Here is an 18552-nt window from a genome sequence, read left to right on the forward strand (position 1 = left end):
CCATTGAGTTTAGCGCAGCCAGAGTTTCACCCTTAGTCACGATTTCTGGTACAGATCTCATGAGGGAACTGATATTAGGCTGTTGCCATTCTCTTTGCAAGATAAATATGTGGAAAATGATCACTGGGCCTGTGGTAGTAACCGAGTGAATGACTAATACTCTTTTCTTCTTATCCGTCCAGGGATGTAATTCTATTAGGTCATGTAACCTGGATAAAATATAAGAAAGGAGAAAAGACTGAAAAGGAAAGTGATACAAACACATTGAATTTGGGTTTATATGCCAGTGTATTAGACTAGGGGATTCCCCAGTGTTCTCAGTTGAAATGTACATTAGATTGATATTCAATTCTCTCAGCCTGAGGAAAAGTTGTTTTGTTGTGGTTTTTGTTTTATATTTAAATGCATGATATTTTCCTCATTTCTCCTCCAGTGCCCCATGGGCCATTTCCCCTCTGCTCTTTTATACAGTGAATCAGACAGAGAATTCCAGGAAATTCAGCAAACCTTGAAATTATTTTCCATCGTAGACATGGCATAGAGTAAGGTTATTTTACAACAAACCTGCTAAAGATCCATAAAGCAGATTTATAGAATCATAGAAATTGTAGAAATGTAGGACTGGAAGGAACCTCAGTAGGTCACTTAGTTCAGTCTCCTGCACTGAGGCAGGATTAAGTGTTATCTAGACCATCCCTTACAGGTTTTTGTCTAACCTGTTCTTAAAAACCTCCATGGATGGATATTCCACAACCTGTCTGGTCAGTTTACCCCAATGCCAAACTATTCTGACAGTTAGGAATTTTTTCCTATTGTCTAACCTAAATCTCCCTTTTTTGCAATGTAACCCCATTGCTTCTTGTCCTGCCCTCAGTGGATAAGAAAAACAATTTATCACACTCCTCTTTATGACAAACTTTTATGTATTTGAAGACTCTTCTCATCTCCCCCCTCAGGCTTCTCTTCTCCAGACTAAACAAAGTCATTTTTTAAACCTTTCCTTGCAGGTCATGTTTTCTAGATCTTTAATCATATATGTTGTTCTCCTTTGTATTTTCTCCAAGTTGTCTACATCTTTCCTAAAGTGTGGTCTGGACACAGTACTCCAGTTAAGGCTTTACCAGTTCTAAGTAGAGTAGGAGAACTACTTCTCATGTCTTTCTTAAAACATTCCTGCTAATACATCTCAAAATTATGTTGGGGGCTGGGTGGGTGGAGGGTTGTTTGTTTGGTTTGGGGTTGTTGGGTTTTTTTGCAACGGCATTACAATATTGATTCATATTTACTTTGTGATCCACTATAACCACCAGACCCTTTTCTGCAGTACTCCTTCCTAGGCAGTGATTTTCCCATTAGTGTCAGCTTTGGAGAGAGCTCAGCTGTCAAACTAAGCAGTGGGAAAGGGTTAATATAGTAAGAAGACTGATTAAATTTGCAACACAGTATATTTTCTGGGGAAAAATTAAAAGCATAGAATATTTATCTCATGAAATGGACTTGTGGGAGATTTTGGGAAACTACTGGGACCAATCTTTGTAATTTATTAATAACCTTTATGTTAGTTATTGGTCACACATGTCACATACTTACTTATCAACAAAATTATGCTTTGGTTATACTGTACACCCTGAATCCATCATGCATTTCACTAGGGTTGAACACTAAAAAGTTACTCCAATATTTTTTTCCAGATTTATCTTTGAAAAACTACTGTGTCTTCAGCATATATTTAACTAAGCACAGATTTTTTTAAATGTTTAAAAATAAAATAAAGCCAGGATCTTTAAGATATATCAATTTTAAGTAGCTTGGCAGGATCAGAGGAAGGGCCATCAAATACAAGTTGTTTTATCTTTAAGTCCGATGTGATTTAAATGGCTGTATAGGGAACCACTAATTCTCCTAGAATGGTTTTCTTCATTTCAGGTCTGCTTTCAATTCCATTTCAAAAGTCATTTATTCTGCTGCTGTGCTTCTGGCCTAGCCTGATTACTAATCTCAATTCAATTTTCAAGGACTTGTAAATAAAGTTAAGCTAGGCATCCACTCTGTCTTTACTGCATATACTTTAGTGCTACCCTATTCAGTTAATAATCATTAGTTTTATTTTTATTTGAATCTAAAATTTTTACCCTGAGAATTGTTTATTGCTTACCATGTGTATTATCCATCTGTCTACGTACCTCTATGCCCCTCATCACCATAGTTTCTGAGAGTCTAGAAACAATGATGTTTTTATTCTAAGGCTCAGTGTTTCTTAACACATTGTAATTTCTTTATTTCTTTATATTTACTCTGTCCAAAGTGGCCACCAAGGACATCTGAGGCCCCTGCATTCACAAGCACCGGCTTTTCCTTTCCCCAGCGGTGCTCAATCCCTGCTCAGCCCCATGCCCCGCCCTCACTCCACCCTTCTCCCAAGCACGCACCCTGCCTCTTCCCACTCCCACTCCACCCCTCATCTTCCCGCCCAGTTCTGCCCCCTCCCCCGAGCATGCCCCGTCCTCACTCTTCCCCTTCCCCGCCCCCAGTGCCTCCTGCATGCCGTGGAACAGCTGATCACAGAGGGCGAGAGGCACGGGGAGGGAGCGGGAAGAGCAGATCATCAGAGCCACCAACGAGAGGTGCTGGGGGTGAGGGATCTGGCTGCTGGGGGATGCAAAGAACCCACAATTTTTTTAGTTTGTGCCTATGCCTGCATGGAATATTCCTGGCACAGCAAGACCTTCAGGCATGTGCAGAGCTGAATGTAAACTCCCCGGATAGAATCCCCCATGTCAGGGGACAAATTGGGGTCATCTCAGGGTTGGCACGAACAGGAATGGCATGTATTGACACAGGAAGGGTGTGGCCAGGGTAATTTTGCACCCTGGCTCTTCCCAGATTGCTGCAGGACCCATGAACTAAGTTGATTCCAAGATTCGGTAGGTACAAGCCACACACACACACACACACACACACACACACAGCTGCTGCTGCTTCTGTTCTCTGTGAGAGAGCCTTTGGCAAAGCATCTTTTCCCTGGGAGATGACTTTCCCTCCCACTCAGAAATTTTACATTTTGTAATGCAGTATAGGTCTTAGGCAGTGTCCCTGAGTGCTTATTCTCTGCCAGTAGTGTGTTGTTGAGGTCCTCATGTCTCACTGTAGCCAGCACTTTATCTGGGCTCCTGTGTTGCCGCACAACAGATTAGTGATATCCCAGGAGGTTCAGCAAGACAGTTTTATCACCAGACACATTCTTCCCTCTCCTTCAAAATCACCATCATGTCTTCAATGTGAACAGCTTGTCTGCTTTGTGGGTTCATCATTTGAAAATGTTTGAACACTTAATGCAAGCATATTTTGGCCTATAGGTCAGTTGCTCTACCAAACACAGAGTACATCTTTGGGTATTTATTCTTCATTAGTGGCTGGTCAGCTAAGTCACACAATATTGTTTCTGTTCATTGAATGAGGAGGACAAGCAGAGTTTTTAATGTGATAGTGAGAACTTTCACACTAACATCTTTGGATGAAATATTTGCAAGATTTTCACTTTCTGAGATGTTCTGGGGGATGGGATGATAGACAAAATATTATTCACATGACATGGATAAAAGGGGTTGTGAATGCCATCACAGAAATTTTCTGGATTTTATTCAAATGAATCTTTATCAGTACTTTTTGCAGAATCCATGGAGCTCTATTCAAGAGCAAATTCTCATGTAATAATTCAAACCTCTTTGACTATGGCTGGCATACTAATAATCAGAGACTTGATTTTCTATATATTTGGATGAGGATGGTAACTGATTATTATTAATTATTATAATTGAGGAACATGCTTATTAACTGCTAGAGACTGTGAAAACATATAAAAAGAGATGGCTCCTGCCCTGAAAAACTTACAATCTATAATCTAGTGTTTATTTACTGTTTTTGTATTGGAACAGAGAGAGATTAATTGGGGAATTGTAGTTTCAGCAAAGCTTTCCATAACGCATTAATAGCTAAAACTATTTGTACATAATTTATTTGTTGTTCAATATATCCAACTCTTTGTTCTTTTACTGTGTACTCTATGTAAATAATTTACCATCTTTGCTATTTATGCAGTATATTATAAGCCCTTTGTACTCAAGGCCAAAGGTATGTTTTCATTATATGTAATCAATGTCAGTATTTGAATTATGTCGCCATTTTATTTGCTATTTTCAACTATCAAATAATCCTAGTTCTTCTTAAACTTAGATTCTAATATTAAGAGATTACTTCTTTGTTGGTAGTTCTCCTTGTCATGTCTAATACAGGAATTTTAGGATTTTATTTTGTGTGTGTGTGTGTCTGTGAGACTTTCTTCAACACCTTTTTGTTGAAGAAAGCTCTTCCCTCTCCCCCATCTTTTTATACTGGTCAGATGTCTTCTACACAATTTCTTTACTTATTGCCTTTCCCTTTGAAAAGTAGATAATATTATTTCATGCCCAATGTGAAAAAAAATCTTTATTTTATAGAGCATAAATGGACAATGTTGATTACATACAGTACAGCTTGGAATCATAACACAGTGTTCTTTTGAACCTCTTTTGTTTTTTGTTTGTTTGATTTTTTTCCAAGTCTTTTTCTGTATGTTGTTAGTTTAAATTAACAAAGATGAAAGAACTGTTTGTCCATGTACCAGATTACACATTATTATATTTGCTGTGTACTAGCAAGCACAGCTTCTCCAGGTTCCATAAGGTGTGACAGCTAGAAATTGTAATCTATTTTGTGGCCCATTGTTGCCCGTCAGACATAATGCCAGATGTGAAACTGAGAATGGTGCACTGCTGTTTGTTTGTTTATGGCTTACTATGTGATGCAAAAGGACCAGTCTGTGCTCTGAAAAATTCACAACCTAAGGACAGACAGACAAATAGAGGAATTTGGAAAGAGAACATCTAACAGTGATCTTTTCAACTTTATGAAGTGGATCTTTAAGAAAGACATAATTGTGGATGGGTTAAAGGCTTTTCAGATGAGCACAGTGAGGTTTGTGACAAAGTTCCTTCTCTGCCTTGGTGGGTCCTGCGCTTACTGGCGGATTTTCTCGCCTCAGAGGTTCACGGCAGCCCTCAGTTTGGCCACTTTTGTGGCTCCAATCTGCCGTTCACTCAGTTAGCCTCATCACTGGCCAGCATGGGGAAAGGAAGAAGAACAATCCCTGCAGTCTCTGCTGATCCACCTAGTGGATCGGGGAACAGGCCAGAGACTTTCCCCTCTGGTGGAACCCACAGTCCAGTTCAACTCCTCCAGTATCAAGTAGGGAGTTGGGAGGATGGAGGGATGGGGGGAACCCGGCCCCGTCCTCTACTCCACGTTCCAGCCCAGGGCCCTGTGGATTGCAGCTGTCTACAGTGGCTCCTGTAACAGCTGTGTGACAGCTACAACTCCCTGGGCTACTTCCCCAGGGCCTCCTCCAAACACCTTCTTTATTCTCACCACAGGACCTTCCTCCTGATGTCTGATAATTCTTGTACTTCTCAGTCTTCCAGCAGCATATCCTCTCACTCCCATCTTCTTGCGCCTCTTACTCCCAGCTCCTCGCATGCACCACAAACTAAAGTGAGCTCCTTTTTAAACCCAGGTGCCCTGATTAGCCTGCCTTAATTGATTCTAGCAGCTTCTTGTTTGGCTGCAGGCTTTCTAATCAGCCTGTCTGCCTTAATTGTTTCCAGAAAGTTCCTGATTGTTTTGGAACCTTCCTTGTTACCTTCCCTGGGGAAAGGGACCTACTTAACCTGGGGCTAATATAACTTTCCTGTAGCCATCTGGCCTGACCCTGTCACAGGTTATACTATGACAGGCATGTGGAAGAGGTCATGAAAGTGATCCCACAATAAGCTGATACACTGGTGGCAAAGGCTGGGAATGCTGCTGAGTGGAGAGTGTGGCCAGGGCAATGAACAATTAAACAAGGTATGATAGGCAGGGAGAGGCAGAGTTATGCAGAGCTGTGAAGGTGGGTCATAGTAAGATTAAATATGAGATGATAGTGGATGATGAGCCATTTGAGGAATTTAGAATAGAGAGTGTCATACCTGGAGTTCTTGTTTTTTGGCTCTTGAATATAAATACTGCACTGCTGGAAATATTATTTAGATAGAACAGAAGCTTCATCGGGAGAAACATATGCAGTGTATACAGAAAACGTATCGACAATTATAAAGTTGGATATCTGGTAGTTAGCTGTCTTGCAATCTCAATATATTGTAGCCATTTTCTAGAAGGCCTTTGAAGGAAGTAACATCTCCATAAGGAGCTATATATGAACCTAATTTTGTAATGTTGTTACAAAATGGTGCATCAAGTACTTTGGCACAAATAGTCTCACCTACACTTACTGTATTTCAAAAAGAGTGTTTTGACATCTGATCTCCGGAGATCTCCAGAGATCTGAAATTACTGATGCAAGTAATTAGTATTTAATAACAGAATAGTATCTCCAAGAGATTGTTTTCCTAAATAGTCTTCTAACATGCAGTGCAGCATTTATTTACAATTAACAGAAACTTCTAGTTAACCATAGGGTTTTTTTAATGGCCCTGTGCGTTGCACTGGTTGACACTCCACAATAACAACTTTTTCTTAAGCTCCATTCTAGTGGAATTTTGAAGTTCTACAGGAACAAATCTTGGTGGACTTGGGAAACTGAGTTGCTATTTGTACTAAAGCCCCAATATTATGAACATTCACGTAAATTCCCCCAACACTTAAATCAAACACGTTCCATTGTATTAGTTCATCCGTCACATACATGGCTTCACCTAAATAGAAGACTCTTTTTTTATAGAATGCCTTTAATACTTTTAGAATATTCCAAAATGCTAGATAAAACAGTGAATTAGCTACTAGAAGTTCAGAGGCTGTGTAACGGATATAGTATAGTTGTACAGTAATTCACACAGAGCCATTAGCATTAAAGTCTGTGAGTTTGTTTGTTTTGTTGTTGTTTCTTTGTTTTGACTGAGACAAGGAATGTTGGCCAAGACACTGGTATTATTCTGTAATCTCATTCTGAAACCTCATTCACTCAGACGATCATCGGAAAGACAGATTCCATTTTTACTAGAGGCTTTTGCAAAAGTCTCTGACTAATGCTAAATGGGAATTATGTATGTAAATCCTCCACACAGATGTAAAAAGGAGCTAATAATAGTTCTGTTTCACATTTTAAAATCCCTTTTAATACACTGAGTGAGAATGGTGTTTTTGGTTTGGGTTGGTTTTGCTATTCATTCATATTTACAAATGCAAACATGAAATAAATTTTACATTGATAAAAATAGACTTTATTTAGCATTGAAAATGACTGTCTATTTATTTGACAGGCAAAGTTTTGAGTTTCACTGTGCAGGAAATCAGGAATAAGACAAAGGTCAGAATTTAGTCATGTACAAATGTAATCATTATTAAAACTTATTTGTCAAAGATTTTAAGTGTTAAGTATAGCAACTATAGTTAATCAAATTACAGTTTAACTTTCTCACGTGTGAATGGAATGTAACAACCTCTAATGTTTAAAAAGAACAGAACTTGCAATGACATCTGCTAAATGTTATTAGAATAGATTATTTGAAATGTTTGGGATTTTATTTATTTTTTTGTATAGCAATGTCCATTGTTAAATAGGGGAAAAGCAGCTCTTGAAGAAAAATAAATACAAATGTTGATTTCCAATTTACATATAAATTACATTGTCCTTCCATCTTAAAGAGGCAGTTATTCTGTTTGTTTTATTCTCATTCCTTTTATTTTATTGATATACATGTACCTTTCTTTACTTAGTAATATTTTGCAGAAGTTTGTTTAACATTCAAGGCTGGGGAGACATTACATTTTTACATTACACCACTTCCAGGACTGAGGCAGAAGTGCATACACAAAATAAGTATTCCTTGATATGTTGTGGCAAACGTTATAATATTGGGAATGGCAAAGTAAACACAGATGTTTATAAACATTTAGCTGAAATGGCAACCCTTTCCACTTCAATTGTCATGCAAAAAGGAACTGACATATTTTAAATTGTGCATTTGAAAAATCACCACACTTATATCATATAATTCAGGAAAAACAAACAGTATATGCATAAAGAGCTCTCTAAATTGACTTACAATAGATCCTGCTACAATAAGCATCCTTCCACTTAATAGATATGTGTGAAATTATGTTGTAACTGAAATACGATTTTTTAAAATTGTACAAGTCCCATTTGTTTTACAGATATATGATGGAAAAGACAACACAGCTCACCTGCTGGGTGCATTTACTGGAGCCTCATTGAGAGGACTGACACTAAGTAGTACCTCAAATCATCTGTGGTTGGAATTTAACTCAGATACGCAGGGAACCGATGAAGGTTTTCAGCTTGTTTACACCAGTAAGTATGTAGAAACATAGAATAATGGATTTATGTTGTTCATGGCTTGAAATAGTCATTGTTCCTACTCAGAAATTCTAATGATGATAAAAACTGGTAGAATATTGCCACCAATTCACCACTCTCTCAAAATAATCCATTTTCAACTTTCTGTCCAAATCAAACATTTATTATATTGGAAGTCTAACTTCTGTATTACTCAGAGGATTTATTATTTTTGTTATTTGTAGTTGATGGCTGAATTGCCTTCTTTTGCCAGAGGACTATCTTAAGTTTACTTGCTGACTGAAAGGGTCAAGAAAAGTGGATTATTCTCTGCTGCTCATAATGGCTTCACTTCAGGAAAACACTTAAGCACCTGCATAATTTTAAATATACACTCAAATCCATTGATTTCAGTGGAATTTAAGTATGTTCTTATCCACTCTTCATGAACAGAGGCACTTTCCTAAACTGAGGCCAATCTTGTGTTGTTTCTTTTCCATTAAACCAGTGATTTCTTGGTTTGGATTGCTGCTTTTAATAAATATTCTAGTCTGGAAATTATAAAGTGCAACTCACTGTCACAAGATATTAGAGGTAAAGAGCTTAATAGGATTCAGAGAAGGATTAAATATTTACATGAATAAAAAAATCTGAAATTATAGTAGCTAGTCTTAAAATAAATACAAAAACCTAATGAAAGCTGCAGAACTTAACCAATCACTAACTACCTAGAATTACCAGAAAACATCCCCATGGATAAGTTATTGTATAATTGTCTGTTGATGAGGGAAGGAGCAGTGCCCTTGAAACATTTTGTGCCAGTCACTTTCAGAGACAGGATGATGGATTAGACAACCAATTGGTCTGATCAGGTATGGAATTTCAATATTGTTATACATGTAATTGACTTTCTGGAATTTCCATAGTGAAACTAAAACATATTTTACAGAGTTTGTGGCATAAACAAATTATGTTGGTTTTGATTTGCTAATTTTCCTTGGGGCACAGTCCCCTGAAAATAAATAAACAAACCATAACATAAATGGCTATGAATTGCCATTATGAATGATAATGAATAATCATTGGGCCAGGGAAAGAGAGTGAGAATGACTTCAGATCCTGATGGATTAGGATACTCATTTACAATGTGACAGACCCTACTTCAGGTTCCTGCTCCAAGGATTATTTTATTATTTATAGAAAATGAAACAGTTTTAACAGGCGAGATTGAGAAAAATTTACCTGAGGGGCTAGAACACTTTCCTGTAATGTGGGATACCTAAATTCAAGTTCTATTTCCTCATCAGCCAAAGAGAGGAATTCAAGCTTGATCTCCCACATTCCAAGCATGTACCCTAACCATTGGACTAAAACTTAAAAGAGAGGTGGTCATCCTCCTCCCTCCCCCCAATAATTTATTAATCTAGTCCTCCTTTGCTTTTGTGAAAATGCCTGAAGAATGTTTTTTGACTTTTTGATTAGTTGAAAATTTGTTTTTGATTTGATCCACAGCAAAACCGTTTAATTTTTTATTTTTTTATTTTTTTTTTTCAGAACTGCCAGTGAACCAAAATATTCATTATCCACCAGTTCTAATCACAGTCTTCTCAGAGACTTTCCCTGAAAATGGGTGATGGGACACAAGTAAATAGTTAGCTACATTGCCAACATCAAGAGTTAGATTCTTAAACGTGGACCTCACATGCCTATTCCCCAGACCCACAGGGTAACAAGTTAAAATCTTCGCCAACAGTGGGACTCAGTACTTCCCTCCTGGCCTTCAGCATTCAGGCAGAACAATGATCCAACTCACAAGTTATGGCATGAAGGTCCCTGTCTCCGTATTTTCAGTGACATTCTGGCTGAAACTCAAGTAGCGAAGACACATCATTTAACCTACCAAGATATGTTTCTGTTTCCATGTCAATAGATAGCTCAGTCCAAATCTGAATAGTTTTGTTGTAAAGTAAATGAAAATTTTTCACAATTAATAAAACATAGCTCAGTAACTGTGTGGATAGTGTGAATGTTGAGCAAATTGTCAACCACTCAGCACAGTTCCACAATGTGAGACTGAGGATGCAATGGTGGAAGTGAAGAACCTTTTCTTTGCTTCCTCTTCAGCCATATGTAGGAATGTCCGGGTCACATGCACCATATGCCCTTATTACCTATGTACATTATGAGCTAAGTGCTGTTATTAAAATTTGCTTGTATTCCAATAGAATGAGATTCCCAGATGCTCCTAACTTGTTCAAATCAAAAGCACTTTTCACTGGAACACTCACATGAACTTCTTCTAAACAAGAGGTTTTTTTTGGCCATATTTCAATTTTCTACACCCTGCCGGTAATTTGTAATAGACAAGTGTTTTTGTTGTTGGGTTTTTTTTTGTTTTGTTTCTTTAAAAATCTCACTATCCTACTCCCCTTATTCTCAAAAGTAACAGAATTGTTTTGGAGCAAACTTTCCCAAACAATCGATCTTCAGGCTGAGATCAGCCTGTACCTTTCAATCCCCCAGTTCTGAGAGTCATGAGCTACTAAAAGCAGGATTAGAATGGAAACACTTATGCCTTTAACTATTATGAAAGTGCTTGTTTATATTCAAACAATGTGGCTTTGGTAAAGGAGAGGGTTTTAATTCAAAGCTTGAAAAGAAAACAACAACAAACAACCATGCTAATGAGCTCCTAAAATTCGTTGTCAGACTACTCAAAGTGTCATCATGATAACTGGACAATTAATTTTAGAGTTGTGTGTTAAGAAGTAGATGGTATTTATAATACATATGGCCATTGCAAGCCATGTAATTACTCAGCACTAAAAAAAGTTTTCATGGTTCTCAGCTGAAAGGATTGTGAGCTGAAATACATCATAAAAAAAAAAAAAACAAGGAAAACTCTGACTTTTTCAGAATATTGATAATTTCAGCAAATTAAACTCAATATACTCTGCTTTTCAATTCAGACTATTGTCCATGCACTTTTTTCTTCACTAATAGTGCTACAGTTTATTGTAATTTAATTTACCACATATATGTGCATTACACTTGGGTACAAGCAATTGCAAGCCAAATATATAGAGCCTTCAGTTTTGTTGTTGTTTTTGGTTTTTTTACATAAATTCAAGTTCAATTTAAGAATAATCAAAAGGTTTTGTATTTCACTGGCTAGCTGACCCATAGGCATAGCAGCTGCAGTAGGAAGAGATGAACAGCACATTCACTAAAAACATGCAGTTTTTGAAGGCTATGCCTTAAACATAGGAAAGTTTATAATCCTTTCTTAAGGAAAATCAAATGGCATGAAGAATTTAAAGCCTGTTTAATGTCATTAATTGAGGACTTGTTTACACGAACACTTAATTCAAGTGAAGCTGGGATGTAAATCTACCATGCAGTAGCTTTCGTGTCCATGTGGACCCTACTGCCACTCACTAATAGACCACTACAGCATGTTTTAATCTACTCTTGTTTCAAAGTGGGGTAGGTTAAAGCAAACTACAGAACTTTTAGTGCATGGTAGCAGGGTCCACATTTACACCCTGGCTTGCCATGATCTAATTGTTGGTATAGACAAGTCGAAAGACTTCCAGTTAGACTTAGCGTATGTTTACACTGCTGTCGGGCTGGAGGTATGATTGCAGCACATGTTAAAGATCAAAGCTAGCTCCAGTAATAATAGCAGCAAGGATGCAGCTGCAAAGCCTAGCCTTGCCCACCAAGGATCCTGGGTACACAGTCAACTTGTAGCTGCCTGTGCTGCCATGACTTCACTGCTATTATAACGAGGAGTCCTTGTGGCACTTTAGAGACTAACAAATTTTTTTGGGCATAAGCTTTCGTGGGCGAGAACCCACTTCATCAGATGCATGGAGTGGAAAATACAGTAGCAGGTATAAATACATAGCACGTGAAAAGATGGGAGTTACCTTACCAAGTGGGAGGTCAGTCTAACAAGACAGTTCAATTAACAGTAGGATACCAAGGGAGAAAAAACACTTTTGAAGTGGTAATGAGAGTGGCCCATTTCAAACAGTTGACAAGAATGTGAGTAACAGTAGGGGGAAATTAATATGGGGGGAATAAGGTTTTGTAATGACTCAACCACTCCGAGTCTGTATTCATGCCTAATTTGATGGTGGCCAGTTTGCAAATTAATTCCTGTTCTGCAGTTTCACGTTGGAGTCTATTTTTGAAGATTTTGTTGCTGAAGAATTGCTACTTCTAGGTCTGTTATTGAGTGACCAGGGAGATTGAAATGTTCTCCTACTGGTTTTTGAAGGTTATAATTCCTGACGTCAGATTTGTGTCCATTTATTCTTTTGCGTAGAGACTGTCCGGTTTGGCCAATGTACATGGCAGAGGGGCATTACTAGCACATGATGGCATATATCATATTGGTAGATGTGCAAGTGAACGAGCCCCTGATGGTGTGGCTCATGTGGTTAGGTCCTATGATGGTGTCCCTGGAATGGATACTTGGACAGAGTTGGCACCGGGGTTTGTTGCAGGGTTTGATTCCTGGATTGGTGTTTTTGTTGTGTGATGTGTAGTTGCTGGTGAGTATTTGTTTCAGGTTGGGGGGCTGTCTGTAAGCAAGGAGGGCCTGTCTCCCAAGGTCTGTGAGAGTGATGGGCCGTCCTTCAGGATAGGTTGTAGATCCTTGATGATGCGCTGGAGAGGTTTTAGTTGGGGGCTGTAAGTGGTGGCTAGTAGTGTTCTATTACTTTCTTTGTTGAGCCTGTCTTGTAGTAGATGACTTCTGGGTACCCTTCTGGCTCTGTCAATCTCTTTCTTCACTTCATCAGGTGAGTATTGTAGTCTTAAGAACGCTTAATAGAAATCATGTAGGTGTTTGTTTCTGTCTGAGGGATTGGAGCAAATGCAGTTTTATCTTAAGCTTGGCTGTAGACAATGGATTGTGTGATGTGGTCTGGATGAAAGCTGGAGGCATGTAGGTAAGTATAGTGGTCAGTAGGGTTCCGGTATAGGGTGGTGTTTATCTGACCATGACTTATTAGCACTGTAGTGTCTAGGAAGTGGACCTCTTGTGTGGAGTGGTCCAGACTGGTCCAGGTTGAAGGTGGGATGGAAATTGTTGAAATCATGGTGGAATTCCTCAAGGGCCTCCTTCCCATAGGTCCAGATGATGAGGATGTCACCAATGTAGCGCAAGTAGAGTAGAGGCATAAGGGGACGAGAGCTGATGAAGCGTTGTTCTAAGTCAGCCATAAAAATGTTGGCATACTGTGGGGCCATGCGGGTACCCATAGCAGTCCCGCTGACTTGAAGGTATAAAGTGTCCCCAATTATGAAATAGTTGTGGGTGAGAACAAAGTCACATAGTTCAGCCACCAGGTTTGTCGTGATAGTATCGGGGATGCTATTCCTGCTATTGTTACTTAAAATAGCTTTGATCTAAGTAGTCTATGTATGCTACAGCCAGACCTACAGATTGCAGTGTAAACATAATCTGAGGCTCCTATGTGCCCTAGTATCATTTGAAAGTGGGACTTAAGCACCTAAATCACTTTGGTGCTTTTTAAAAATTTTACCTGAAGTCATCACTGAGTGATTGGTAAAAAATTCTGTTCTTTAAAACACACACACACACACACACAGAGGCCCAGTCCAGAAAACTTTACTCAATATCTGAATGAGGAATTCTGGATTGGTCTCTCAGAGAATCACAGTATTTTCCTAGGCTCCCCTTTGAAAATCAACCTTAGTCCCATTTAAAAAAAAACAAAAAAAAACCAACAACACCTTAAGTGTGTTGCTGAATGAAAAATAAAAATATGCTGTGTTCAGACTGGAAGACAAAAAGTGTTTAATTTCACAAATGTGTGTTATCGTTTTAATTCTGTTACTCCACTCTTTACTCTCATTACAGGTTTTGAGCTTTCACACTGTGAAGATCCTGGTGTGCCACAATTTGGATACAAGATCAATGACCAAGGCCATTTTGCTGGCAGTACTATCATTTATGGATGCAATCCAGGTTACACACTCCATGGAAGTAGCCTTCTAAAGTGTATGACAGGGGAAAGAAGGGCATGGGACTATCCTCTGCCATCGTGTATTGGTAGTAGCCTCTTTTTAACTTTAATGAAAACTCTACTGTGTTTAAAAAAAAGAGAGAGAGAGAGAGAGAGAGATCCTTATGCTTTCTAGAAGCTTGTTAATTTTGTATGTGTGTGATCTGGCAAACCTGTCCCAACCTGCTAAATATATCACTTCTTGGCATCTGAAAGATGTAGCTAGACAATCAGGAAAGTAAATATTAATACAGGAATGCATAATGGAAATTGTAGTGAAATGAGTTCCTTGTAGTTTTTATCACTTAAAGATAAGTTAGAAAAGGTATCTACAGTCTTGACTTACTGAACTATTTGTAAAACCAGTCAGTATATTCTATTAATATGCTTAGTTACAAAGCACTTTTCACATATAAATATTTTTACATAATAGAGTGCAAATGTCAAATATTAGGAATACTGTAGTACACAACAAGAGGAGGGGGGTTAGAATGTGGTTTTGCTACCAGCCCTGTGTAAAGGGTGACACATAGTGTGTTGCCTCACAAATAGCACAGGGAAGAAGAGGCACTATTCCTTATTTGGGAATCGGGGAGAGAAAGGAAGGGATAATAATTTGTCATTGGCTGAATGGAAGACAAGTGGTCTATCTATGTTTCTGTTTGCCCTCATTCTTTCAAGAGGGGGTTGTGTGTGTGTGTGTGGGGGGGTAACAGGCAAAACGTTTGCACATGCCCCATTATGCTTAGACTTAATTTCTGTGAAAACCTCATAGGGGTCTTATTCTGCCTTATGCCTCTGCACAGTCATTCATTCCAAGATCCTGTCTAGCCAAGGATAAGCATACTATTAAAATGAATTAAACATATATTTCAAATTAATAATTAGTCAACATAACAAACAATATCCCAAAATTTTGTTGGTCCTTAGAACTAGTGATTATGTTGGATAAGAAATCCTTCCTGGGCCAGCAGTTCTACCAACTCGGAGTCATATAGGCTGCCAAGATGTCTCAAGAGAGTGAATATGAACCTCAGGGCAGATTGTTAAGAAGCAGGGTATAAACCCTAAATTATACCCAGGTTTCACCTGCCATTTACAAAATGTGTAAACTCCTCAGGCACTTATAACAGCCAACCCATGGAGTCACAGAGAGTCCGCTTCAGTACTCCGATCTCTCTTGTCACCTAATCAAGGTAGCCTTTTTGATAGATGGTCCCTTACACCAAAAATTGCAACAATATTCAGAGTTATTTACAGGATTAAAACTGGTAAACATACACGCATAAATAAGTTAGTCTTAAGTTTCAAAAGGTAATAGAAGCTTCTATAATAAGCAAGGTGGATATATCCCTTACAGCTAACCCAGGCTAACCACTGGGGATCTCTTGTGTATGCCTATAACACCTTGCCCTCAAGAGTCCAGCAGTATAGAGATGCAGTTTCTCCTTGTTAGGGATCTTTATTCCTTCCCCCATTCTCTGAGCTGTCAGCTCATCTAATGGGAGGAATTCACTTTCATATCTTGTCTTCATGGGGTGGGAGAGAGCAATCAACAAAGTCTTTTGTCCTCTGTGATGATCCACAATTCAGTTTATTTTTGAAGATATAATTCAGTTGTAAACCAAATTAAGTGTATCCACACAAGAGTTTGTTAAATTGCTATAAGCCAGTTATAAATCGAATTAAGTGTGTCCATACTGGAGTTTGTTCTGGTTTGGCTAAATAGATTCTTAAAATAACGTTAGTGAAACCAGTGTGAGATTTGTATATAGACAAGGTGTAAGAAGAGGAAAAGAAAAGTAGATGTTGACAGCAACTATAAGATGATGCTATTTGATTCCACATTCCTCAGTGTAGTTTGTTTATTCATGTTAAATAAAATAAAGACCAAAATGTAGATCCATAGAATACCTCTAAATAATACATTATATATCCTATGTCTTCCAAATAGCTCCATGTCTCCTGGGCTTTGTATGTTGTCAAGTGTACTCTCAGAGCTTAATGATGTCTTAATAATAGTACAAATTGAAGAAATTGGTTTAAAAAGATGATGAAACCCAGCCAAGCAATATAGCAGCTAAACTACATAGAAAAGGAAGATCACTAAGAGTATTGTGTTCAGTTGTGTCCAACACTAATGATGAAGTGAACATGTTCTAAAGTAGAGATAGGCCTGAATCAAAACAACAGATCCAGTCACCTTCGAAGTGTGAGTTAGTTGAGCTCTGAATCAGGACTTTGTGGCTGTGCCCTGCTTTTTCTTGATAATATGCCATATCAAACCCCGGAATCCAAACATTCTTGAATTTAGAGTAAGTCTTGATACTGACTTGAAGTTTGAGACCATGGCTCATCTCTAATAAATATTAAGTCAGGTTTTGAAATTTAGAACTCTAATAATAATAATTAATAATAATTAATTAAAAGTATCATAGTAAAAAGTCTGAAAGATAGTCAGCAGCTTTTTTAAATTGACATTATAGTCAGAATCAGATTAATAATTTGAATGTTCACATTTCAATGCAAAACAAAAAAGTCTTCATGACATTAATGCAAACAAAATGTTGGAAAATGTATGGAAGTATTTTTACCAATTTCATGTAGCCCAAATAACCAGAAATGAACCAAATATGTTTGCCGCTGCCAGGAACAGCTTATGTTAGACTCTATTCCTTATGGTGTGGGGAGGAAAATCATTCCATTGTCTTTATCCTCAAATCTGGAACAAAATTTCTCATATTTTTTATACATATATATATATATATATATAATTTTCTTCTGCCAACAAATAATATTATTCTCACAGTGCACTCATTTCATTCCCCCAGTCTACAGTGAGAGTAACAATCAATCCCATTCTTTGACTTGAACAGTCACAAAGGAATATTTTTCAAAAGACCTTGTAGAGGTTATCAGGTTGGGAAAATACCTAAAAATATATGAGAAGCTTGAAGGGACTACCTGTCTCTGAAAATTTGCTTCTACTATGTCAGGAAATCAATCTAAAGTGCTGTTTCAATTAAATTTTGTTACAGAGCTCATAGATCATAAGGTAATAAATCTCCCAACTAAATATTTTAGGTGATGTTAAATCAAAATTGAACTGCATTTTAACTACACCAAGAGATCTAATCAAAGCATTATTTTGGCATTGGTGCGGCCAAGAGAGAAAGCATTAGAGTGATTTAAAAGGAAGGAAAGCAAAATAAGGAGATTTAAAAGGCCTGAGGGGTCTTTGTAAAAATTAGGTTTTCTCAGAAGTGGGCTCGAAGGATTATGAATTATTCAGGTTTGATTAATGATTGGCTGAGGTCAACTAACAGGGAGTAACTTACCGTCTGTTATCCTTTAAGAAATAATGTAGCTTTGCTATGATTATACATCTTTGGTAAAAAGTTTTACAACTTTGCTTTTCAAGGCCAAACATTTAATTTCTCTCTGCATATTCTGGTTTTATTTAGTTTCTTTCTGCCTCTCTTACTTTGCATTTTCTTTGTTTCTTACATGTCTGTTATTTATTTTACTCCTAGTGCTTTTTGGCTCTGTCATGCTTTCAGTTGTTAAGCTAAGTTCTGCATTGTTTTCATTGGGGAGTTTTTCTTACTAAAAATAAATGGCATAGTATATTCCATAATGACTGTATTGCCTTCAGAATTATCAGAAATGCATAGGAATTATAGCAAAATACATAAACATGTGAGTAAGTATAACCAGTACCTTATCTTTCCAAAGCATCTGAAGTCCCCCTTCTGTCTTGTGTTATAATTTTATAAAGTGTGTTGAATCCTAACATGCTTATGGTCAGCAATATATAAACATAGTTTTGGAGAATCATGTTTAATGTAATAAAAATGATATGTAATTCTAATTGTATTTTCATTAGCTGAATGTGGAGGCCGTTTTAAAGGAGAATCATCAGGAAGAATCTTATCTCCTGGCTATCCTTTTCCCTATGACAATAATCTGCGTTGTATGTGGATGATTGAAGTAGATCCAGGAAATATTGTCAGGTACTGTAATTGAAGCAAATATGGGCTTATGTTTGAGATAGAGAACGATTCACTCCCCAAAATGTGGATCCACGTCTATATGTCTAACAAAAGTCTGATCCATTATTTT

At 37.7% G+C, this 18552-nt stretch overlaps 1 protein-coding gene across 5 annotated transcripts in view; it reads left to right on the forward strand.

Moving 5' to 3' along the window:
* The window catches only part of CSMD3 (CUB and Sushi multiple domains 3), a 1204651-nt gene that overhangs the window by 819620 nt on the left and 366479 nt on the right, over positions 1-18552 (forward strand). For all 5 annotated transcript variants that reach the window (XM_073330296.1, XM_073330291.1, XM_073330295.1 and 2 more), the window contains 3 exons: positions 8248-8404; positions 14286-14477; positions 18317-18443. In XM_073330296.1, coding sequence (XP_073186397.1) covers positions 8248-8404; positions 14286-14477; positions 18317-18443 — 476 coding nt within the window. The remainder of the gene's footprint in view (positions 1-8247; positions 8405-14285; positions 14478-18316; positions 18444-18552) is intronic.

Source organism: Lepidochelys kempii, chromosome 2, assembly GCF_965140265.1.
Source record: "Lepidochelys kempii isolate rLepKem1 chromosome 2, rLepKem1.hap2, whole genome shotgun sequence".
Lineage (NCBI taxonomy): Eukaryota > Metazoa > Chordata > Testudines > Cheloniidae > Lepidochelys > Lepidochelys kempii.